The 26370-nt window shown below is 39.5% G+C and overlaps 2 protein-coding genes across 3 annotated transcripts; both read left to right on the top strand.

The window, feature by feature from the left end:
* Positions 1–421: 421 nt before the first annotated feature.
* On the top strand, positions 422–10384 carry hsd17b7 (hydroxysteroid (17-beta) dehydrogenase 7). Its single transcript, XM_057338889.1, has 9 exons — positions 422–574; positions 952–1155; positions 2122–2214; positions 2307–2421; positions 8091–8285; positions 8486–8590; positions 8686–8742; positions 8997–9095; positions 9322–10384. The coding sequence occupies exons 1-9, from the start codon at positions 540–542 to the stop codon at positions 9433–9435; spliced, it is 1017 nt and encodes a 338-aa protein (XP_057194872.1). The 5' UTR covers positions 422–539; the 3' UTR covers positions 9436–10384.
* An 8658-nt stretch (positions 10385–19042) lies between these two features.
* Positions 19043–25363, top strand: serbp1a (SERPINE1 mRNA binding protein 1a). Of its 2 annotated transcripts, none has more exons than XM_057338788.1 (8): positions 19043–19396; positions 20567–20750; positions 21775–21912; positions 21998–22066; positions 22225–22299; positions 22525–22705; positions 23725–23910; positions 24326–25363. In XM_057338788.1, the coding sequence occupies exons 1-8, from the start codon at positions 19141–19143 to the stop codon at positions 24383–24385; spliced, it is 1149 nt and encodes a 382-aa protein (XP_057194771.1). In that variant the 5' UTR covers positions 19043–19140; the 3' UTR covers positions 24386–25363. The 2 variants fall into 2 exon arrangements, with proteins under 2 accessions (XP_057194771.1, XP_057194770.1); XM_057338787.1 differs by having other exon boundaries at positions 21995–22066.
* The last annotated feature ends 1007 nt before the right edge of the window (positions 25364–26370 follow it).

The following is a 26370-nucleotide window of genomic DNA, read 5'->3' as shown; positions in this document are numbered from 1 at the left end:
ATTTGATGTATTTGTTGATTACTTACAAAACGGAAATTTCTTCATTTAAAAACATTTGGTCAACGTCGACCGTTTATGGCTAGAAGGGATACAGCTACCTCCACTGGGCATGCGCACTTCATTTTTGTCTCGCTGACAACAGTTAGTTACTATTTTGTTATTATTGTAAGGTTAGGTTCAGGGTTGGGGTAGGTGTAGGCTAATGTAATTTATTGTAATTTTATGGCGAGATTTTGCATCACTTCCGGCCGTAGCTGTGTCCCTTCTAGCCACAACATGACTGTCACATACTGTTCGACGATTGGTTGAGCTCGTCTGACTGTAGCTAAAGCTTGATTGGACTGAGCAGATGTCACGTCACAGAATGGAAGCCGGTGATTGGTCGTTATAAGTATGACCTCCAATCACACCATGGCGGCGGTGCAAACTCCATCCGTACACAGACGCATGTGAAAAACAGCGTTAGAAACGGTTGCAGAGGCAGAGTACATTATCACCAGTTGTACATCATACAATCTGTATACGAATGTAAAGACAGCATGAAGAAAGTAGTGTTGGTAACCGGTGCAAACAGGTAACGTTAATGAAACCGTGTGTGTCTTAATGTTTTCAATAGTTTTACACCACTTCTTAAAGTATACGAACATGTTTTATAAGCATGCTGTTTTCGTATGAAAACTTTGCACAGTGATTTTGAAATCAAAGATTGTCACAAACATTTTTGTGAAAAACATAAAGGCATAAAAAGTTTTTTAAAAAGCAACGTTTTTAATATTTAGTTTTTTTTTGTATTTTTTTAACCTAGTAATCAAAGTTTTTTTATTCGTAATTTATCTGTGGTAATACAAATGGTAATATCTTGCTAACCTACGTCATCTATCTGTTAAAATGACCTTCACTGGATATATAATAACCCTGTATGCATGCATGTGTGTTTGTTCATGTGTTCAGTGGTATAGGTCTTGCCCTGTGTGAGCGTCTGCTAAGTCAGGATGTGCATCTGCAGCTCTGTCTGGCCTGCAGAAACATGCAGAGAGCTGAAGCCGCCCGTCAGGCTCTTCTTGCGTCTCATCCTAGAGCTCACATTTCTCTGCTACACTTAGACGTGGGTAACATGCACTCAGTAATCCGGGCTGCTGAGGACTTCAAGACAAAGTAAGAGATCTCAGTCTGCATTTTCCGTTTCCTTCTTGTTTTGGGTGCGTTACAGGGTTAGTTTTGTCATCATTTATTTTTCCAAAGTGACTAAAACACCATAAAGTTGATTTTAAGATACTCCTTACAATACTATATTTTGAGTCTTCTGGGGCCGTACAATAGCTTGGCATAAACTGTAAGTTTAAAGCCTTTCAAGTGGTACTTGCTGCAGAGCCAAATGGACGGAGCTTGACCTCCAGCTGGCAGCTACCCCTGGCTGTACTTAGTGGGTGGGGCTTGACCTACTCCAGCTCCACCTCTGTGGACCTAGTGATGTCATCATGCAAACATGTTAATGTTGTTTTTTTGTACAATGTTCAGTCTAATAAAGTGTGCATAACAAAAACCATTGAGACCAAACACACAGCTGGAACTTACATACAAAGTTATCAAAGATCAATAGTCAGTCAACATCCTATAGGCTGATTATAAGTTTGTAAACATTCGCGCGCATCTTGGTTGCAGAAAAACCTGGAAGAGATAGCCTTTATAACGACTAGAGAATTACACGGATAAGGTATACAAAATAGTTAGACTTAGAAAGATTATAGAAAACCTTACCTGAAATAAAATAAACACAGATCCGGATGATTTCGTCAGTCCAGCCTGTTCGTTTAATGACTTGTTTAGCTTAAAATGGCATATTCAACGACGGTATTCCGTAGGAAATAATACCATAATTTTTGCCATTCCTATTCTGACATTCAACAACACAAAAACACGTTTTTGAAGGAATTGTCTCCTCCGTTTCATTCATTGCTGCCTTTTTTCCACCGCTTTTTCTTCAACCAGTATGCGCTCGCAGCTGGCAGTGACGTAACCGTGACGTCGACTCCAAATTGGTCTATAGAGTGACAAGTGCAGCACATTTGAAGAACCCAGGCTGACTTTATTTAACTTCACTTCAACTGTTTATTTGAACAGATACAACAGATTGGATTATCTGTACCTCAACGCAGGAATCATGCCTAACCCCAGAGTAGACTTCAAAGCCTTTTATAAAGGCCTGTTCTCAAGGTACATTTAATGCAAGTCTTTCTACTGTATATAGCTGTGCACTGTATGACAGAACGCTATAATATAAAACATTGTATATTTCTACCCTACAGAAATGTGGTTCGTATGTTTGCAACGGGGGAGGGTATTCTGACCCAGGAAGATAAAGTCACACCCAATGGTTTGCAAGAGGTGTTTGCCACTAATCTTTTTGGTCATTTTCTTCTGGTAAGTTGCCAAACGATATCAAAGCTAGTTTGTTTTTCACAACACGTCAATTATTAACACATCTAGACTTCTTACCATTGTTTCTGTGACAGCATAATATTGTTGTGGTAGGGGCCATCATCTGTTTCTAGATTTACCATGAAACGCACTGTCAAATGAATCACCAGTGTCATCCTTTTGCTTTGTATTTTATCCTCATATAAAATGCCACATTTCACTGTTGTCAACGTCTTGTTTCCTGGCAGCCGCCCTAATCAATAATTCATCTGAACGTCTCTGGCATCAAGTTATTTCTGAGTCCTTGCAACCCTGTGCTACCTTGTTAGCTAATTTAAGCGCTCGTTCATTGGTATGCAGTAAGACATCTGGTCAATAGGGTTGAAAGCTGCCTCTACACATGCTTCTTCATACAGTGGAGCTATTGTGGTTCGGGTGGCTCTGACATTAAAGTTGAAGTAGATGTGACACTCTGTGTCCTCGAAGGCCAGATAAGAAGTATTGATTTTCTGCTGGGACTGTACAGACTGAGGAAGCGTATGAGGGCTTGTGTTTCTAGTAGTCAAATACACCTCTAATTTAGTTTCATACTTCAGTAATTTACTCTTGTGCTTTTCGAATTATTGTCACGGTATTCATATTAATCGCTTCCTTTTTGCGCAGAGCACCTCTCAACAACAAATTAATTACATACAAATATACAGTAAATTATCAAAGTAAGCCTGTAAAATATGACAAATGGCTTATTCTGCATATAACATTAATTAATATTAAATTCATTTAAATGTAATTATTAATTAAAGTGCATAATATATCATACCTTTATATATAAATGGTTATATGCTACCTTTTAAATATTTAGAAAAACGAACTAATTTTTATTTTTTCATCCACATTTTATAATAATAATAAAGTCATCAAAACTAACACAAATGTAACTGTCGGATGAATAATATTGTGACTACAAGGTTCCAAAAAATCTCAACTTTGCTATACTTTCCATCTTAAAAGAAGCCATCCTTTGCTTTAGACTTTATAACAAATTTACTGTTGACATTTTATCAGCCAGCTTTCCATTTTATCTTGCCATGTAATGCTTTTCAAACAGTATTCGAAGGAATTACTATCTATTATGGGCTACTATTGTTTTGGTCATCAAATTCCAAAATATTTTTGAATAAAATTGTAGTTTTCTTGTAAAATAAATGAATACGTGCGCACAATTATACAGCATTGTAAAGGTATTTTCAAACTTTTAAAGCAGGGCTGACATTAAGCATTGACATGTGGTTGTCCTTCGGACAAGTAAATTTGTCATTCACTTGTCCGAGTACAAATATTACTTGTCCGAAGATAAAACTAAATAATATTTCATTTGAATTCTCATTATAATTGTTTCGGATTTAGATTGGTCAAGTTTGCTTCTAAGCATTTTAACTAGTGTTTGGCCGCCTGAATTTGGTTATAGGCCAGCAGTAATTAGTATTAGTGTCAATGCTGTAAGGTTTAAGGTTTGGTAGCACAGGCCAAACAGTAGTAGCACAAGTATAAATAATCTGTTGTCATCATTAAAAAAATATGCAAGTGCAGTTCATTATGAATGGGCAGGTAACTGACAAATTACATTAATGTTACATACAGATGGATACATTAGGGCCATATCATTTTTATCTTACCTAGATTTGTTTTAATTTTTCTTTTTTCTTAAGTTCTGTGTTTTTCATTTTTGTCTGTACAATAGTGGTATATTTTTCCACATAAATTACTGTAGTATACTATAGTATTTACTATAGTAAACTTCAGTAAAATTCTTAGATACTATAGTGTTTTTGAACTTTACTATAGTATACAGTGTTTATCAATTTACTACAAGAGCATTACAATTTTCAATACCAAATACTATAGTACACTACAGTATTTTTTGTCTGAGTGTTCAATTTAACAGGACTTTTATTTTGACGGGTACTCGGGAAGACGCTTGAGTTTTTGTGTGTTTGCCTATAGCTCCACTCAAACAGTAAAACGGTAGTATAATACACTAGCAACTCTGTAGACGAAGTTGATGTGTTCATATCCTCATACAGTCCTCGACCATCACTCGTGTTGTATGTTAAAATGTGCCCATAATTCACTCAAACACGCAGAACAGCCAGATGACTTTCAAATAACAGGATTCCGCGTCTGCATCTAGTTACATGCACTCAGTGCGGTGCACCATTGATTGTTGTCACGCACAACCACGACAAACGCACTTCACACAAACACGCATGCTCTGTCTGCACATATTCTTATTATTCTACATATATGTCGCACTGTTTTTATTTTTTGTTTCTAGTTACTAGTAAAATTCTCTCTCACTTGCCCATACAAAAGCATTCACTTGTCCCGGACAAGGGGACAAGCATTAATGTCGAGCCCTGTATAAAGGTCCAGTGTGTCATTTTTTGGGAGGATCTATTGACAGAAATGCAATATAATATAAATAACTATGTCTTCAGAGTTGTATAAAGACCTTACATAATGAAGAGTTATTGCAGAGAGTAGAGATTCCATGTGCAGGTTGTTTATTAAAAGCCAATCGGCAAACAATCCAAAGACAGCAGGCAAATCATAGTCTAGGGCATGCAGGTAAATCCAAAAACTAGTGATGTTAGCTGTGACATCAAAGCTCCGATGCGTGTGTCAAAAAAATGAAGCGATTTTCAGTGAAGCTTTGTATCGATGCTTGATTCATTCTCTAAAAATCATGTGGGCGTTGACGTCCGAAGCTTCATTTCACACACACCCACGTGACTGCTTCGTACTCCGATTCAAAGGTTTAAAAAAGTGCAACACAGGGTGTGCTCTCTTGGGTTGTTGAGGTGTACTGTATTGCTTTGCATTGAATTGAATTGTTTGATTAGCCTACTGTAGGAGTTTATTGTTGCGAGAATTTGGGACTTATGGAACCTGTTGCAAAGAGACATTCTCAGATGTAAGAACACTTTTATTTGCTTTCTCCCAATAAGGTTATTATGATACTTGCCTTTTTATGTGAATCATAAAATGTATTACTTAAATCACTATCTTTTGGAAATTCTATACTGGATATGGCTAATTATACAGCTAGACAAAGGTCATGGTTTTAGTGGACCCTAGACTACCTCATAATGAGTGCTGAAAAGAATTGGAACATGTCTTCATTTTTCATAGTATTGTTTTGAGTAGTAGTGTAATCATCTGGGAAATAGCTAGCATATAGGCCTTGCTAGACTACAGTGAATTATTTGTATTTGAAAAATGGGCCAAACTGTGTGTCTGCATTAATTTATTTTATTCATTAGTTGCAATAGTTTACAAACAAGAAAAATGTCCACACCCACAATACAAAACGTTATCTTTATTGTTTTGACTTAAAAGTATGCATTGGAACAGATTGTTGTCATGAACTTCATATACTGATTCCTTCATTTATTAATCTCATTCATTTTTGCATTGGTCTGTTGTGAAACATTTTGCGACACAGCTCATTCCCTCACTTTCACCAGCAGAGGTCCTAGTCGAGCTCTGATTTGAAAAGCTTTGAGTAATGAAGCTTTTTCCAAATCATTTTTTTAAAGCCTCAGTGGTTCAAAAAGCTTCACGTCGCCATCACTACCAAAAACCATGAGACAGTCCAACCAAACGACAAAACAAGATGGTAATCCAAAAGAGTAATCCAATAAACAGGCACAATGGTCATAACAAGAATCCTGGACATGAACAATAACAATGAACAGTGAGACGCTCGGTACGCAGATAAACTGACAATACTTTGCAATGGGTAAATGGAACAGGCATGGCTTAAATACTAAATGAACAGGAAGTGTGTGAAGAGTGAGAGGATGTGATCAGTCAATGAGGTTGAAGGGGTGCCAGCTAGTGCTATCGATGTTTGGAAAAAATGCCCATCCCGTACATTACACCACGGATCCCCTTACATGGAATTCGCCATGTTGTTTCTACAGTAGCCCTAAACGCACAAACTGCTCTACAGAGCGTGTTTTGTAAATACGTTATCTCCTTCGGCAAATAAGCGAAAACGTGACGACATTATTGTCCTGTGTAAGCCTGGTAGTCCTTCCAAAGGGAGAGGTGGACTGAGCCGTTGGTTGCAATTCGCAACCTCACCGCTAGATGCTGCTAAAATCATCACATTGCTCCTTTAAATATATACTTTCAAATGAAAGATTTTTGAGATTATAAAAAACATTTCAGTCAAGTGTTCCAACATTTTTAAACGGTAGTGTGTAACTATATAGTTATATGGAACTATTGTAAATATACACTCACCTAAAGGATTATTAGGAACACCTGTTCAATTTCTCATTAATGCAATTATCTAATCAACCAATCACATGGCAGTTGCTTCAATGCATTTAGGGGTGTGGTCCTGGTCAAGACAATCTCCTGAACTCCAAACTGAATGTCAGAATGGGAAAGAAAGGTGATTTAAGCAATTTTGAGCGTGGCATGGTTGTTGGTGCCAGACGGGCCGGTCTGAGTATTTCACAATCTGCTCAGTTACTGGGATTTTCACGCACAACCATTTCTAGGGTTTACAAAGAATGGTGTGAAAAGGGAAAAACATCCAGTATGCGGCAGTCCTGTGGGCGAAAATGCCTTGTTGATGCTAGAGGTCAGAGGAGAATGGGCCGACTGATTCAAGCTGATAGAAGAGCAACTTTGACTGAAATAACCACTCGTTACAACCGAGGTATGCAGCAAAGCATTTGTGAAGCCACAACACGCACAACCTTGAGGCAGATGGGCTACAACAGCAGAAGACCCCACCGGGTACCACTCATCTCCACTACAAATAGGAAAAAGAGGCTACAATTTGCACGAGCTCACCAAAATTGGACAGTTGAAGACTGGAAAAATGTTGCCTGGTCTGATGAGTCTCGATTTCTGTTGAGACATTCAAATGGTAGAGTCAGAATTTGGCGTAAACAGAATGAGAACATGGATCCATCATGCCTTGTTACCACTGTGCAGGCTGGTGGTGGTGGTGTAATGGTGTGGGGGATGTTTTCTTGGCACACTTTAGGCCCCTTAGTGCCAATTGGGCATCGTTTAAATGCCACGGCCTACCTGAGCATTGTTTCTGACCATGTCCATCCCTTTATGACCACCATGTACCCATCCTCTAATGGCTACTTCCAGCAGGATAATGCACCATGTCACAAAGCTCGAATCATTTCAAATTGGTTTCTTGAACATGACAATGAGTTCACTGTACTAGAATGGCCCCCACAGTCACCAGATCTCAACCCGATAGAACATCTTTGGGATGTGGTGGAACGGGAGCTTCGTGCCCTGGATGTGCATCCCACAAATCTCCATCAACTGCAAGATGCTATCCTATCAATATGGGCCAACATTTCTAAAGAATGCTTTCAGCACCTTGTTGAATCAATGCCACGTAGAATTAAGGCAGTTCTGAAGGCGAAAGGGGGTCAAACACCGTATTAGTATGGTGTTCCTAATAATCCTTTAGGTGAGTGTATTATTTCTGTAGACTTAACATTAATACCACAGCTGTCTTCACTGAGCTAAACTTAGTTTTTGCAGTTCTATTTGGTGCTTCTAGTAGGGCAGAAGTAAACAGGACTTTCTCTGATTCCTTTCTCTGTTTTTTTTCCATCTGACAGGTGAGGGAGCTGGAACCCTTATTGTGCCAGACAGACCACAACTCTCTAGTGATCTGGACATCGTCCAGTAATGCTCAACGCACAGCCTTTAGTCTAGATGACATTCAGCATCAGAAAGGCTGTGAACCCTACAGCTCCTCGAAATATGCATCTGACCTGCTAAGTCTAACACTAAACCGTCGCTACAACCGCCAAGTGAGTAAGACATCAGTGCTTAAGAGCATCCCTCACAGTTTGTTTAGAATAAATGTTACAATTTATTGTTACAATAAGTGTACATTGAAAAGGACTTGCCTTGCATTGTGAGTTTTTTTTAAATATGTGTGATCATAATGCATTATTTTATAGATGACTTAATAAACACTACTAAATAAACAGTAGTAATCCCTTTACAGGGTATGTACTCATCAGTGATATGCCCTGGATTGGTTATGACTAACCTCACTTATGGCATTCTACCCTCATTCTTCTGGACCCTCATCATGCCAATAATGTGGCTGGTATGTTACCAGTTTGCTGTTGTTTTTGAGTATCAACTACATGGCGTAGGCTAGAATTAATGTCTGCTAACCTTTTGTGTGTCCTGTTTTAAAAGATAAGGATATTCACCAATACGTTTACCCTCACGCCTTATAATGGAGCAGAAGCATTGGTATGTACCAGGACCCCCAAAATGTTCATAGCATCACTCCAAAGAACCCTTACTGACAATCAAAAATATTTTGTATTTCTTGGAACAAGTCTTGTAAAACATGTTCAACACATTATAATTGTATATAAATTTATAAACGCATGTTTCAAGTGTTGCATGCCGGTTGCAGAAATGATTCAGCTTTTTTCACGGTTGTCTGAGCGTCATAGCTCTCCTCTAGTGTCAGTTTTCATCCATTGTTTTTTATTACACAGTTTTGGCTGTTCATGCAGAAACCTGAGTCACTGGACCCGATGGCTAAATACCACAGTTTGACCTCTGGGCTTGGAAACAGTTACACTCATCCACGCAAGGTCAGAACTGACAATCGCCTGTAGCGTTGCCTCTCTTCTCTATTTATTTGAGCCTTTTTGTTACAGAATTATACTTCAGGAAAAACTGAGATTTATATTGTAAATTATAGCCTGAAATATAGACTGTGTGTTCAACTTTTAATCTAACTTTCTTTATGCCATTTATTAGCCATGGTACTTAACATCATTTCACTGTCAATTTATCTTGTTATATATATGTTTCCAGATGGATATTAATGAAAACATGTCAGAAGCCCTCTATGTAAAGTTACAAGAACTTGAAGATACAGTGCGGAGGAAACTAAAAGAGGAGCATCTCGATATCAAAGAAAAAAGCTGAGGCACACTGATGACTAATGGAACCCTAAATCTGACCTTTCTGTTCTTATACCTAAAAGGTCTTATTCCAAGTGCTTTAATAGGGGCAAAAAAACTCTTTTAACAGGCCTTATATACAGGGGTTGGACAAAACAATATGAACAAGCGATGTTATGTGGGTTGATATTAATTGTGTGGGCTACTGTGGAAAAAATGTTGCGGAAAAACTGTGGAAAAATTATCTTCTGTTACTTTATGTTGTCTAGGTTGCTTGCCAAAGCAAGGCTTTAAATGTGTTGTTCCAGAACAAGTGTTCAGACAGGTAATTACAAGAAATGGGAGACTTGTCAGATTTCCAAAGGGGACAAATTATGCAAGGCCATTTAGCAGGAACATTTGAGCAAAAGTCTCCACAATTATAAGAGGAGTGAGAAGCAGGTTCCCTGTTCTAGTGTCCCACATTGAATGTAATGTATATGGTGTTTACATTATTTTGTCCAGCCCCTGTGTGCGTGTGCGTGTGCGTGCGTGCGTGCGTGCGTGCGTGCGTGTGTGTGTGTGTGTGTGTGTGCGTGTGTGTGTGTGTGCGTATACAGTATATACAGTATACAGTGGATATAGAAATGAATCGCCCCCCTTCAAAATAATCACATTTTGTTGCTTTGCAGCTTGAAATGAAGATTTACACAGTTTTTGTTTTATCCAGCTGTATTTACTGAGTGAAACTTATAGCATCCAAGAGAAAGCCATAACACCAGCATATTATTAAAAAAACAGAATCACTGAGTTGGAAAAAGGATCACCCCCTACAAATGACTTGCAAACTCAATCAGGTGTAGCTCATCATCTTACTAAATGGCACACAAAGCCATTTAACTTACAACTGTAGTCATTTTGATAAGCTCAGCATGAAAAGAGCTTTTCCTAGAGCATTTCAGTCCTTTATAGTGCCTCAAGCAAACAATCAACTATGGGTGGCAAGGCACTGTCCAAAGATCTCCGGGATAAAGTTGTGAACAGATACAAGTCAGGAGATGGATACAAAAATATTTCCAAGGCTTTATCAATGGCTAGAAGCACAGTGAAGTCTATTATCAAGAAGTGGAAGGTGTTTGGTACAACACAGACCCTCCCCGGATCAGGACGTCACTCCAAACTGGATGAAAGAGACAGGAGGAAACTGGTCAGAGAGGCTACCTAGAGGCCCACATCAACACTGAAGCAGTTGCAGGAATTTATGACAAAGAGTGGTCACTTTGTGCATTTGACAACAATAGCACAAATTCTCCACAAATCTGGCTTCATGGGAGGGTTGCAAGAAAAAAGCCACTCCTCCAGAATGGCCACATGTGGTCATGACTGAGCTTTGCCAAAACGCACCTTGAAGATTCTGAGGCCACATGGAAAAAGGTATTTATTGGTCGGATGAGACTAAAATTGAATTATTTGGCCTCAACACTAAACGTTATGTCTGGTGGAAATCCAATACAGCTCACCATCCAAAAACACCATTCGTACCGTGAAGCATGGAGGGGGTAATATACCGTTATGGGGGTGTTTCTCTGCATCAGGGACTGGAGCACTTGTCAGGATATAGGTGAGATGGATTGTGCAAAATACTGTCAAATTCTTGAGGAAAATCTACTGCCCTCTGCCAGAAAGTTGTCTATGGGAAGAAGGTTTATCTTCCAACATGACAAAGACCCAAAGCACACAGCAAAACTGACCACAAAGTGGTTAAAGGAGAAACAGGTGAATGTCCTTGCATGGCCTAGTCAAAGCCCAGACTTGAACCGCATTGAAAATCTGTTGAATGACTTGAAGACCGCAGACCACAAAAGGTCACCATTAAATGGAACTGTTTTTGAGCAGTTTTGCAAGGAAGAGTGGGCAAAAAAAGTCTAGATGTGCAAAGTTAGTAGAGACATTAATTAATTAAAGCAAAAGGTGGTTCAACAAAATACTGACACAAGGGGGTGATCCTTTTTTCCAACTCCGTTATTCTTGTTTTGTTTTGTTTTTCTGACATGTTGGTGTTACGTCTTTCTCTTGGATGCTATAAGTTTCGCTGAGTAAAATACAGCTGGATAAAACAAAAACTGTGTCCATCTTCATTTCAAGCTGCAAAGCAACAAAATGTGATTATTTTGAAGGGGGGTGATTCTTTTCTATATCCACTGTATATAGGGTAAAATGTTGAAATCACTATAAATCAATATAAAGCTGTTATAGGGGACCTTATGCTTTGTCTTCATGTTTCTGTGAATGATACTGGCTGTGGAATTGCTGTCATCATTCTCCATTCACTTAGCAAACTGTTTGAAATTGTTTTGACATTTCAATTCGGTTTCAATTTTATTTATATAGCACTTTTCACAATTTTCATTGTTGCAAAGCAGCTTTACTTACATTCCAATTTAAAAAATAAAGAATAGATAAGTAAATAAAATAAAGATGGTATATGCTATTACAATACATGGTACTATTTCTGTCGATTTTTCAGTTTAGGTATATTATTTTTAATATACTGTGCTGTTTTAAAACATTTTTGAGACTTTTAAGTTGTTAAGTTTAAGTTGCTCCTCATTCTGTCATTCGGTTGATATTCACTGATATGTAAGAATGGCTAAGACATATTCCAAAACAAACTCATTTTTATCTAGTGCAAAGAAAATTATATAAACTGCAGCTGTAACAACTTTTCATTTAACTAACAGCATTACCAAAGACTTGGCAAAATCTATTAATTATCCTAGAGGAGAGTCTTTGAGGCAATGTAAAAGAGGGATTACTGGTGATGCTTCCCCTGTAAATAAAGAAACATTCATACATGAACCAACTTGATATTTTAATGTTTTATAAATAATTCGTCTATAGTTAAGCTATTTTTGATCGTGAAGACATAACAGAATGGCAATGTTATTACTAATATAATGGTAATTGCTGTATTAGAAATATGAGCCACACTAAGTCATAAGAATTAATTCAGATAGGTGTCCTGGCTTGTTTTAAATGACAAATTATCACTTTGGCAGAACGGATAATAAAACAAACTTACCTCTGCCTTAAGTACTCTTGATCTACAAAGTTTGTTGATATTGTTGCATAAGCTGTTTTCATAAAACATGAATTAATCCACAATATAGGACGAAGCGATGTAACACCTCTCTGTCAGTTGATCCTGATATTCAGAGAAGGCTACATTTGGCGCATAAATCACGTTAGTTGTGTTCATATCTCCAGAATCTGCAAATATTTCTTGCAGAGGGACTTGTGAAAAGCCGTTATTGTCGCACTCTGTTCCTTCTGCGATGCCACTGAGTTTTGGGTTGCAGAATGCCCAGACCATGCCACAAAAGTACACAAAAAACGCTGACATCACCAACAACATAAGCGCATAAGACTCGATCAACGCCTCCGTAACCACATTCGGCATCTCTTTGACGTGTTACACAAGCGTCTGTGCGAGTAAATATGCAGCGATTTCAGCAACCCGCGATTTGATGGCTGAATGTCCTCACATAATCACAGGCGTCTACTTCAGCCCTCAAGCTGACCTTGGGCAAGGTTTGCTCCTGCTGAAATTCAATATATGCAGAAATGCTGAATAAATGCAAAACTGAACTGGTCTCTTCGTTTTGTCCGTGTCTGAACATATACAGTATGAGGAGATCCTCCCCCCTCGATGTAAAACGCTTCGAGTACCCAGAAAAGCGCTTTATAAATGTAATGAATTATTATTATATAATATCTTGTTTATATTATGAATTTATTATTTTATTCTACTGTAACAATAGCAAATTAAATGAGAGTTATAATAAAATACATGTAGGCTATCTGGAATTGACAAGTGAGGCGAAAACTTTTGAATGTTCTTACACACAGTGAAACATGTCAACATAAAGATGTTTAACTAAAGCACTAAAGCAAATTGTACTAAAATGTACAAATGAGATTTGTAAACTAGTTATGAGTTGCAATGAGATTGCGTCAGACAGCTGACTGTATAACTGTTGTAGCGTAACTGCGAAAGACGATGACTGTTGTAAGCAGGGGCGGTCCTATGGGCTAAGGGGGCTAAAGCCCTGAAAGCTTTCAGTAAAGCCCTGAACGTTTTTTTACCATGCCCTGCAAAAATCACTTACGGGCTGTTCACATTTTGCATCTTTTGTGCGTTATTTTACACATATACTGTAGATGTGCGGCAAGTGCGCTGAAATAGACAGCGACTTTCTTTCACAGGCACCGCAGTGAGTTGAAAATTAATTTAAACATTTCTTGGTTGTTGGAAAGGGAAGGTCTCTGGTAAAGGACACTCTGCCTCGGAGTGGGTGTGTGCCGCACAGAACCCTGTATAGTGTCACTCCAACCAACCAAATAGTAGCTGGTCCTGCTCGGTACCGCCTGTAGAGGAACCATTCTGGTGGGAAGTACTTCACAGTGCCTGCAAGACCCAAAAAGGCGAAAAATGAACAAAACTGAATGCAAATGTCTCGATCCTAACAAACTGCAGGCATCAAAACACCACCAAACACTGTCAGTGTGATCTCTTTTGATCTGCAATCACCCACCTGAAATCGTATTGTAGTAAAAGTTCTTCAGCAAGTCCCCACAACCAAAATCCAGCAGCTTGATGTTATGCATGTCGGTGTGGAGGGTGATGTTCTGGTGCTTGACGTCTCAGTGCAGGACTCCCTTGGTTTCCCTTGCCCCCTTGGTCCTCATCCAAATTTCCCCGATCTCCACAGAACTCGCTGAGATCTTGGTAGGGATCAGGGCATTCCAGGATCATGATGTAATGAGTGGGCCTTTCGAACCACTCAATGAGGTGCAGGATGTTGGGACAGGCTGGATCTGAATTCACACGAATCATCAGAGCCACCTAAATGGGCATGGAACCTTGGCCTTCCTGAGCAACATTAACAATCCTGGAGACATATTATGAACGAGCCTTGCCGTAGCAGTTATGTTCTGGTCTGCCGTATGGGTTGTAGGGCTCTGCTTTCTGTGTATGTCCAGTTGGTCAGGACTTTTTCTTTTCTTTGAGTCTTGGAGGATGTTGCTTTCTTCACGGAAACCATGATCACAGCGGTGAAATGGCATGCAATGGCCTCTCAGTAGTTGGCACTGGCAGTTCAGAGAACTCTGGGGCGGAGTGTTCTGAGAAGCCTACTGGCGAGGGGAGTTCTAGGAGTCTCATAAGCAAGGGCAAGGGCTTGGAATCAGTTAAAAACTGTGGACTATGGATAAGGGGGTCAAACTCCCGAAGGAGTATTTTGTGAGGGGAAAAGGCAAGAAGCTTGTGGGGGGATTCCTTTCAGTGAAGCGCGTATCAAGGCTTGTATCGCTTTAGACCACTGATGTCATAGATGACGTTTGAAGCCTCGCTTCCGCCTGAGTGGTTCAGTAAGCGGTTTGAATCTTGCCGTGACATTTTGACAGCCATATAAACCAAGTTACACAAGCACATTCACTGCCCTCTGCCCAGTTAAGACCAGACATCTTCCAGTTTTAGAATAATAATATTGCCCCTTCTGCCTATTAGGACCAAATAATTGATTTACACACATTTGATAGCCCCATTCATTTCAGGCCAATACGTTTATTACACAGTTATGTTATACAGTACAATCATTATATACCACCAGAAAATACACATAATATTCATATAGATTAATCTATGTGGAAATTTATTTTTTTCTTCACTGTTATTTCTAAGCCTTAACTGCCGCAAAATAAAGTGTATCAGAGACCACATCAGGCACATCTGTAATGTATCTGCTTGTTTTACACTCTTTGGCAACCAGGTGGTATTGTGAACAAATGAAGCCTCGAGAAATGAACCCTTTTGTGAACCACTTGGCTGAAAAGCTTCAATGCTTCATGGGGCTTCATCTCACCACCACTAGTAATTTCAGAAACAGGTAAGTATTCCTCAAAAACGTTCAAAAACAGACTTAATTCCACAGATAATCCAATCATGTCTCCAAAACAGGTAATTCCGAAAACAGATACCGACAAGAAGTAAACAACATAAGACAATAAGACTTGACAAAGAAAAATGGGAAAAGGCAAACATATACTATATGGTCCAGGTAATGTGTGTCAGGTGCGGGTGAAATCAAGGATGGGTGATGGCGTGCAATGCATTATGGGGAATGAAGTCCATGGGAAAAAAGGTCCAATGAAAGGTAGTCCAATTGGTAAAAACACAGGGAAACTGGCTGAGAACACAAGGGGGCAGACAGAAGCGTTACAGTATCTTAATACCGTATATTCTCTTTAATTTTTTCCCTGGTATTTTTTATTATTATTATGTATGTAAAGCTGCTTTGCAACAATGATAATTGTGAAAAGCGCTATATAAATCAAATTGAATTGAATTATTGCCTGTGAAATTAGGATTTGACAGATTATTATGTTTTAGCATGTTTTCTTTTAGAATAAATAAGATAAATATTTTCTATAATGACTTAAAATTCTAAAAATCCAGATAGCATGCATAATCAGTTTCAAAACACAATTCATATAGGCAGCGCACCGCTGTCGAGCTTGCGCGCACGCCACGATCAAAGTTCAAAATAGTTCAACTTCTGATAGAATAGAAACGAGGCATCCAAGCGCAGAAAACAAAATGGATGAACAGCTACTGTGTCGGAATTTTTGGAACTGCACAACACAAATTTGCGCTTGAATAGGGACATCGGGAGAAACCTTGTGTCATGGATACATATGTCAATTCAAGTTGGCATGTTAGGTGTGTTTTAAATCAGATATCTTGTTGTAGGTAGGTAATATCAGTGTGACATGGACATGGGCAGCGGCAGAATGCCGTTTCCCCCCTCTTCTAGCCTCCTCCACTACTTTGAAATAAAGCTCTTTTGCTGTAGAAAATGTATAGAACTCCCACTGTTTTGAAAAATTCCGCCTACTAAAATTTTTTGTTCTGATGAACACAAAGAAAGATATTTGGAATAATGCTTAAAACCAAACAGATCTCGACACCCATTGACTCCCATAGTAGGAAAAGTACTTTATCATTTTTTTTGTTCTGTTGAACACAAAAGAAGACATTTTGAAGAATGTAGGACAGCAAACAGTTCTGGGGCACTTTTGACTACCATTGTATTTTTTCCTACTATGGTAGTCAATGGGGGTCGAGATCTGTTTGGCTGTAAGCATGCTTCCAGATATCTTTCTCTGTGTTCATCAGAACAAAGACATTTATACAGATTTGGAACAACTCGAAGGTGAGTAAATGATGACAGAATTTTAATTTTTGGGTGAAGTGTCCCTTTAATATGCGAAACATTGATTCATTAATGAAGAAACCGTTTTTATGAATGGTCCAGTTAATAATTAACTCCCTCGAGTCCTTGTCACTGAAGGACGGACAAAAAAGACAAAACTGTCTCTATGCACTGTCCTGACACGAAAAGATCATGATAACAAATCCGTTCATAAATCGCTCAGTGTGCGTGTGCTGACGACTGAGTTCGCTAATGTTAGATACTCAAACATGCTAATCAAACACATTTAAATTAAAAATGAATAACTTTAATTATATAATATTGTGAATAATTCGACAGATGGCGAGATATTATTACCAGATTAAAATGCAAACAAGAGGTTATACAGTAATTTACAGATACCTGATACAGCAGCATCTTGCCGTTGTTGCCGATGTTTACTTCTTTTTATTTGTTGAAGAATTTTGTCAATTTTCGGATAAATTAATCTTGTCGACTACACACCAACGAACCGTCAGTTTCCAAAAGATCGAATCTCATTGGCTGGATCGCTTAGTTCTTTCAATTTCTTAGTTATGCTTGGTCAATTTCCATGTCAGTCAGTTGTATTAGCCCGAGTGGGCGGTTGTTGTCGGGGTGAATGACAGCGTGAGAATCTCCATGTCAGTGGAGATCCGGACAAAACCTTTTTAAAATAAATAAAAACAATATTTAATTGCTAAATAAACGTTTCATCTATTGAGCCTGGATATTAAGAGATCCAATGTTTTAACGGACCAATTATTTTTCATTCAGATCCCAATAGAGCTTGTTAATCGACGTCACGCTGAATGTTGCGCCATCTTGGGAGGATGGCTGCTAGTGCGTTCAATGCAGTGTTTTGTTTTTCTAGTTTAATTAGGAAATATAACTGTGGTAGGTCGGTCTTGCTGTGTTAAAAAACTGCAATAGCATTACGCAGAGTTGTTCAGGAAAAGTCCATGGTTCTTTCACTTTCGATTTCTCCATATATCAAACAAAACAATTAACGGTGCATATCAAACAATAATAGCAGTGGAGTATTTTCCTCCCAAGATGGCGGCGCCACAGCAACCTGCAACCTAGGGTGTGACGTCAGCTTCACATTCTCTATTGTAAGCCTATGTAATGGAACAGATACTGTTGTCGTCTTAAGAGATGCCTGATTGGACTGTTTTATTATTTCAAAACAGGAATCCACTAAAAACATACAAACAACAAAATTACTTGGCTAATAGTCATTTCAAAGTTGTCTTTCCATGCATACCAGAATTCATTATATTTTTAATCAATTTTCCAAGTTGTATAAAGAAGGACCAACATGCCACAGACCTGATGTAGTTCAGATTCACAGAGTAACATTCACGAATAGTCTACAGTATGAGGGATAAGGATAATAATTTGCTGCATTTGGTTTCCTGCAGAGTTGTAGTGAAAGTATCAACATATTAGCTACTGTCCTATAAATCTTTGTTATTCTTCATTAATAAGGTCACCCTGAAAGGCATATTTAATTTGTGCAGAACAAGGTAGTTGTTGTTTTACTAAGTAAGTTATTTAGTCATATAAGAATATTTGAATTCTATTCATGAAAATAGTCAAGGCATTTTACAGATTTCAGACGCTTTTATCCAAAGCGACTTACATTGCATTGTATTATACATTTTTTTGTTTCTGACTATGTGCAATCCCCTGGGATCGAACCCATGATCTTGGCATTGCTAGTGCCATGCTCTAACCACTGAGGCACAGGAAAGCTTTTAAAATAATCTATGGTCTGGTTTAGCAGCTTCGAACTTAGAAAACCTACAGAAGACAACAATAAAGAGACGAATTACAATCAACATTTTGTTGTATAATTCTGTTTGTCAGACATTCCTGTGAAGTTTCTGTAAAGTTGTAAATGTGCAAATAAGACATGTATGTTTGACCTGTGACTAAAAATGTTCTCAGTTCTGCAGGTGTTGCACACCAGCAAGTAAACTTTATTTACTCTACTTTAGGATTTACTCTAGCCTACTTTGCCTATTTTTAGCTGTTATTGTAGACGTATAAACCCTCTCTCCCTGGTTCCCAATCTATAATTAACTTTTGACATGACACATTCAGTGACACAGACTTGTTGTTACACTGCTGTGTGGTTGCTTGCTTTGTTGGCCTGTGCACCAGAGTTATTTTAAGTTGTTTAGAGAGTACGCTCCGAGGTGTCTCGGTGTGTATATGTACTATAACAGACAATGACAAATGTTTTAAGTGGGTCCCACGTTTTTGGAGGCATGTGTTTTAATGTGATGTTGTGTGACTACATGTCCCATAAGGCCTTGCGGTCCGAGTTCCGGATGTCTATCGCGCCGGAAGAGAAGCGCGAGTCTTTCCCAGCCATCTTGTGGCAACTAGAAGCGAAGTGCTCGCTCAAGCCCCGTAGAATCGGAGGAGAATCCTGCTGAAAGGGCGCCATCATGCCCGGACATATGCAAGAAGGTTTCGGCTGTGTCGTAACCAATCGGTTCGACCAGCTATTAGATGATGAAGAGGATCCGTTTGAGGTGTTAAAGCTGGCAGAAATCAAGAAGAAGGACGCGACCGCTCCTGGTGCCGCCAAGACCGCCGCGCAGGCTGCAAAGCAGGCCAAAAAGGAGTCACAGAAAGAAAGAAGAAACCCAATTCCCGACAAAAAAGAAGAGACGCAAGCTCCCGTCCCTATCAAGAAAGAAGGTAAACCGTGCTTGCACCAGACTTGTTATTTGTCCACACTTCATCCAGCGATCAGTCTGCAAAAGGGACTGCTAACGTTAACCCATGAGGTCACGCACATCACTGTTGTTTGCGAGCTGCCTGACACCTCGACAACTCGGATCTCTTTAAGAAAAATGCCTTTATTATCACCGTCGTATCCACGCTACGCACGTAGCATAACCTGTTGGTGCATTATTGTTGTGTAGATTTGTGAGGTGAAGGCCCAAGGCTTTGCTATCCGCACCATGGGCTTCAATATCGATAAATGTTCTGTGTGGTTTAGAAACAAGCATTTAGTACTAAATACTGTGCACTGCGTCTGACAGACGGTAAATGCATAGTCTCCGGGACTTTTAAAAGCACGGCTGGTGAGGACACTGAAAGCACGCTGCTAAGAGCTCGTGCAGTAACGTTACAGCGCCCACCTCGTGTTTGGAGAAACAGGGCTTGTCCGTTTCAGACATGTCACTACCGTTAAATCACCTGATCTCGGCGTGCGACATATTTTGTTCTTTTACGTTATTGGTATTTACTAAATAAGCAAACCCACCTTTCACTTTATTACGCACTTTCATACTGAAAAGTTCAATGTAGCAATTGCGTAAGCTAATGTTAAAAGGGCTGTCAAAAATGGCAGAACGTTTTCGGGTGTCCGTGTTCCTGTTGTAGTGATCGGGATGAGAGTAAGCACTAAGCAGCGGGTGATCGAACAGGTGCGCGCGCGGGCAGGCGGGACATCAGGCGGGCGATCAGCTGTTGTGGGGAGAGTCTATTTCTGTAAGTGGCGGGTGGGATCTGTCACTCACAGGAGGACCAAACCCTTGTTATTGACTCTCACATCGTGCAGTTTAAAAAACGTGAAATATACTAACTCACAGTGTTTGATTGATGTTGGGTCAAATAAACGAGACTCTTTATTCTTATTTACATGTTTCCCCATTTAGGCCACTTTGGTGTTGCCCATAATTAAGGTTCATTATTTTTTAACTTGAGTTATTTGTACTCGATTGGCAACTTTAATGAAAACTAATTTAAAATGAATCAGACTCCTGTTCCGCCTGTCTTGTGGTTTAGTCATTATTTGTAATTTTTTTGTTACAACATGAATTAGCCTAATTTTTATTGTGTGTGTGTGTGTGTGTTTTGAAGGCGTGAGGAAAATGGGCCGCCGGCCGGAGCAGCAGGGTCAGCCAGGGTCCCAGCAGCAGGGGGGTCAGGGGGAGGCTCGTCCCCCCGCAGACAGGCGGCCTGACAGAAGGCCACCACGTGAACGACGCTTTGACAAACCCGCTGATGATAAACCTGCTGAGGGTGGAGAATTCTCTGTGGAGAAGTGAGTCAATGGACCTTGTTTATGTAGTAATACAACGTTGATGGTTGGTGTTATCAAGTTTTCTTTTGAAATTTATGATGCACTAGAAGTCTGATCTTTTCCGTTCTCGTTTTAATTTTATTATACTTATTTTAATAGATCAAAATGGGGTCTCCTCATTATAGATACTTTACAGGGATATTTCAGAGGCAAAACAATATTTCTCCATGTTTTACTCAACCTCAAGGCATCCTGACTGAATGTGACTCTTCTTGAAGAATTATGCAGTCGGAGTTATAATATCACGTTTCATTTTTCTTCCAAGCGGTAGAATGGGGGGCAATTTTTGAAGCTCCAAAAAGTGCATCCATCAATTAAAGAACTGCTCGACACGACTCCGTGGTCTTACCAAAGGTCTTCTGAAGCGAATCGGTGCGTGAAATATCCACATTCATAGCGCTATTAATGATAATGTCTAACTTGCGTTATCCCTCGGCTGCGTGTGACCTAGAGGCTTGTTTTTCCGGCAAATGACGGTGACGAAAGCTCCCGCACAGAGGAGACTGTATACTATTTGAACAAAATGAAAAATGCAGCTTTCTTCACCGGAATTTACAATGCCGGAAAAACAAGCCTCAGGTTCACGCGTAGCCGAGGGATGACGGAAGTTAGACATTAACGTTAATAGCACTCTCAATATGTATATTTCTCTTAAACAATTGCATCGATTCGCTTCAGAAGACCTGTGTTAAGACCACGGAGCCGTGTTCTTTGATCAATGGATGCACTTCTTGGAGCTTCAAAAATTGCCCCCCATTCACTCCCATTCTACCGCTTGGAAGAAAAATGATGCGTGGTATTTTAACTCCGACTGCATTATTCTTCAAGAAAGTCATATTCAGTCAAGATGCCTTGAGGGTGACTAAAACATAGGGAAAGGTTTTTTATCTTTTAATAATTGGTAATTTTGTAATTGCTGTGTGTTTTGAATCTAGATCATAATACATCTCAATTACTAAATTAAATGAAAATCGTCCTACATCAGGGCGGTTGGTGACAGGCCGTTCCGGGGCCGTGGCGGTCCCAGAGGAGGGCGTGGAGGCCGGGGCAGAGGCGTCGGCAGGGATGGCTTTGACTCGCGTGGCAAACGTGAATTTGACAGACACAGCGGCAGTGACCGATCGTAAGTGATTTGAATCCACTCGTAATGATGTAATGGAGCTTGGCTGTGACATCTCAAAGCTAAGTGTTAGTTTTTGTTTCAGCAGCCTGAAAGCAGAAGAGAAACGTGGAGGCAGCGGATCGCATAACTGGGGCACGGTAAAGGATGAGATGAGGTCAGTGACACATCAGACACATCTAGCATGATTGTTATTTAGAGTTTCATGAAACAGATGAATTTGATTCACAAACCTATTCAGATGTGTCCAGTGTTCAAACCTGTTGTCTCATGTTAATCTTTTAAAAGTTGGATGCGGTTTTTTTCTTTTTGTAGTGAGCTTGACCAATCAAATGTCACCGAGGACACCCCTGAGGGAGAGGAGCACCCACCTGCTGACTCTGAGAACAAGTGTGTACGCTCACAGCTTTTAATTAGAACGACACTGCTGAGTCATTGCTCACCATTTACTTCCTGTTAAATTAACATAAGCTGCTACCTATTGTTAAAAATAGCCTTGGGTTGATTTAGGAGCACATGCAGGTGTAGAATAGACATATTTCTTCTTCTGACTTCACGAATTGAAAGCCGTGTAGTAGCTCTAACTCAAATCATGTTTTTATGGGTTTCTCCCAGGGAAAATGAGGCTGAGGAAGTTAAAGAGGAAGGTCCTAAAGAGATGACTCTAGATGAATGGAAAGCCCAGCAGGACAAAGATCGAGCCAAGGTGGAATTCAACATCCGCAAGGCCAATGAAGGAACCGACTGGAATAAAGGATATGTTCTGCATAAATCTAAGGCTGATGATGAAGATGATGTATGTAAATCTAAAGATCTAAGAATTTTTATTAAACCATAATTTATACAATGGTTCGTACTAGGGTTGTCACGGTACCATAAACATGTCTTACGATACTATACCAGCTGAAGTATCTCGATACCAAGTAGTATCACGATGCTGTGCCATATAATTCAAATTTATACAAAAAACACAGATTTAGATTAAACATTTTGTATTTACTATAGTAAACTGTATTATACTTTGCACTAGAATATGTTGTTGTATTAACTGTAGTAATTGGATAAATTGTAGCAAATACATTTACATTTAGTCATTTGTAAATACTATAAATACTGTAGTATACTTAAATATTTACTATAAGACTCAAAAACACTAGTATCTATGAGTTTTAGTAGTTTACTGTAGTAAATACTAAAGTACACTAGATCATTTTTCACGTAGGAACTAATTCAAATGTTGGACAAATTTAATTGATACAGCAGTCTTTATAAAGGGAAATATTAGGCTTACTTTAAATGCAGAACTAAAACGGCAAGTAGGTGGCGTCAATTTTCCACTGAGTTAGTGAATCATTTAACCAACTTGTTCAAATCGCCAATTTGAATCATTAACTTGTCCCAGACATTCAAAGCACACATTCATTTTGGAGATAAACACCGCAAAAAGGCAGATGTAAGTGTTCAAATAAATATTAATGCACATATGCAACATTAACTACGGTACTACCGTTTCAAAAATACAGTGGCATCGCGGGTATTTTGAAGCTTTGGCATCGCGATGCTACCGTAGCACCGGTACACTGTGCAACCCTACTTCGTACAACAAATTGCTGCATGTTGCTGTTAGTAACTGATGCTTTATTACACAGAATTTATGATAAATTCTATATTTGTCAAACTATGTCCCCCAGTGCAGCCCCCTTTTGAGAACCCCTTTAGTGCATAAAACAAATGTTTGAATGGTTTGTAGGACCTTGGTGTTTCCACTCATGTATGTTACGATAATATTGTTCTGTGTATGTTGACTTCCTGCAGGTGTCTGCTGATGACATGTCTGGGGATCACCACTTCCGCAGGCCCGCTAATGACATCACATCTCAACTGGAGATTAACTTCGGTGACCTTGGCCGCCCAGGGCGTGGCCGCGGAGGTCCACGAGGTGGAAGAGGAGGTCGTGGGGCCGGTGCCACTAGACCACCTCGTGAACGCAGGCCAGACAAGGTACTGTTTCTTTACAGTCATTTCGCATTGGAGTGCAAGTTTGCCCTTTGAGGATTTCATACATCTTTAAAAATGTCACTTTTGTGTTTTGAATGGGCAAAAGAGAGGGTCACTTTAATGATGATTGTCAGTTGAAGTGCTCTAGCTGGATGTAAGCACTTTCTAAGCGTCTTGTTTGATGTTTATTATACAACGTGTAGTTTGTTTTTTTATTTTTGACATGATATTTTGTGGCGAGGCAAGGTGCCTGGTGCAGAGTGATCAACCATGAATTGAACTATGGCTTTTCTGATTGCCAAAAATCTAGAGACTTGTTCATTGACCTGCCCCAACTACAATTCAGAGCTGCTGTTGTGTAGTGTACGGTAATCGCTGTAATGACTTAAATGGCCTGTTTTTCTGTATCTGCTTTTAGGCAAGCGGAGCATCTGTCCCTAATGTGGATGATCCAGAGGCTTTTCCAGCCCTGGCTTAAGCTGCCCCGGTGGTGCTTAGCTCACCCAGGAGGGTCACTCCTCCACGGGTCCTTGTCTACGAGGCTTGCATGTTAACGGATCCTTCAGCAGATGAAATGATGGAAGACTGTCATCCATGCCATTCACCCTTGAGGACTGAATTTTACCCGTTTTAGAGAAAAAGGAAACGTTTTAAAAAATAAAAAAATGAAAAGAAAGGACTACTTGCTATTCTGAAGCAATTATTGGTTGAGGTTTTGTATTTAGAAACAAGGTAGCAGGGATGTTTTCATACAGTGTTTCTTTTGTTGTTTTGCTTTTTTTCCCAGAAGTTATGCATCGTTCATGGATACTTTTTTTGTACTGCTGCTTGAAAATATGCATTTCCAAAAATAGGTGTGAAAAGCTCACCGGGATCCCACGGTGTCCCCTTATCTTGCTTGATTTTGCCTTAAAACAAGGCGGCCCTTTTTAGGAAAGAAAAGTTTTGTTTTGACGATTACACATCACGAAGGAAAGTAGACAGCTGTTTTATTGAATAGAATTAAAGACCTCTGTCCTTAAAAGTGGCTTTAGAATAACATTAAATCTGAAATATTTTTGATTAAGTGAACCATTTCTGTTTTTTACCTTAATGCCAAGATTTGATTCAGATGATTCAGTTGCACTCGCCATAAGAAGTGTCTTATTGAATGACCACTGTAACGTTGACTTATTGACTCTGGTAACTCAGGATAGTATCGTACTCATTAAATTAGCATTTAAGGAAGCAAGTTTACACACCATGTTCTTTACTGATATGTGAGCCAGGTTAGAAATAAATTCTGTTAAAGACATTTTCTTTCTGCACCATTGCTTATTCCAGTAGTGCTACTGCATATTTGCTCTGAAAGAAACACCATCTTGTTCAGTGTGGAACAACTGAGTGCTATGATAATGTGTGAATTCCAACCCTGCTATTAGACCTCTGTCAATAATTAAAAGATTGTCGATTCATACCAAGTTTTTGTGTGGACTTTTAACTTGAGAGATATTTTTACGATTTGTTTGTGTTTGCTCTCAGGGCCGGTGTTGTGCCGAGAAATGCACCCCTGCCAGATTATGCACCTCCGTCAATAACACGATGTCCGATTGGCTAATTCTGACCCATCCCCACACCTAATCTTAATGCATAATCTGTCAGGAGTGCATTTCTCGTCACAACACCGGTGTCGTGCCGAAAACACACTCCCTGCCAGATTATGCACCCCCCTCCCCACAATGGTTAGGGTGTGTTTTCGGCACAACACCGGCCCTGGGCATAGGCGGTAGTGGTGGGCGGATCGATCCTTAAGTATCGATACTGAGGTTGTACAGATTTAGCATATTAATGATGCATTCATCTGATAAATCATGACATTTCATTTACAGGAAAGTAAATGTAAGTTCAAGTGAATGCTTTTTAAAAGTAAAAAGTATTGGTATCGAAATCGAAAATACTGGCCCTGCATTTACTTGGTATCGGATCGATACTAAATTTTACAGTATCGCCCACCACTAATAGGCGGAGTAGGCAAATGCTAGGGGCGCCAAAATGAGTGAAGATTTGAATTATAATTCATCATTTTAACGCGTTATTAATTATGTCACCTAGTGTGATCTGTGCAGCTAATCTCACTCCCAGACTACAATTTACATTGTTGTGTTCAGACCATCCTTGCACTTAATTACTCGCGGGAATATTTCGTTATTTTGGCGCAAGGCAAATTTTTTCAATTTGCACGGAAGACGCGATTTACGCACGTTCGCAGCCCGTTTCGCATCATTCACATCGCCTCGTTTGCGTCTACTTCTTTACGTTGACTTTGTATGTAATTCACTCGCACAAATAACTTCATTAGCGTGTTAAACCTCATATGAGTATCTGCGGCCTTGTAGTTAGAGTGTCTGTATCACAATTTGTAGTTCTCGCTGGTTATCAGTTCGAAGCCCGCTCGGAGCAGTTTTAGGTAGGATCGGTTACACA

The sequence above is a fragment of the Triplophysa rosa genome, linkage group LG7 (assembly GCF_024868665.1).
Source record: "Triplophysa rosa linkage group LG7, Trosa_1v2, whole genome shotgun sequence".
Lineage (NCBI taxonomy): Eukaryota > Metazoa > Chordata > Actinopteri > Cypriniformes > Nemacheilidae > Triplophysa > Triplophysa rosa.
The sequence above is the reverse complement of the archived record's forward strand: the minus strand, read 5'-3'. Positions and strand labels throughout refer to the sequence as shown.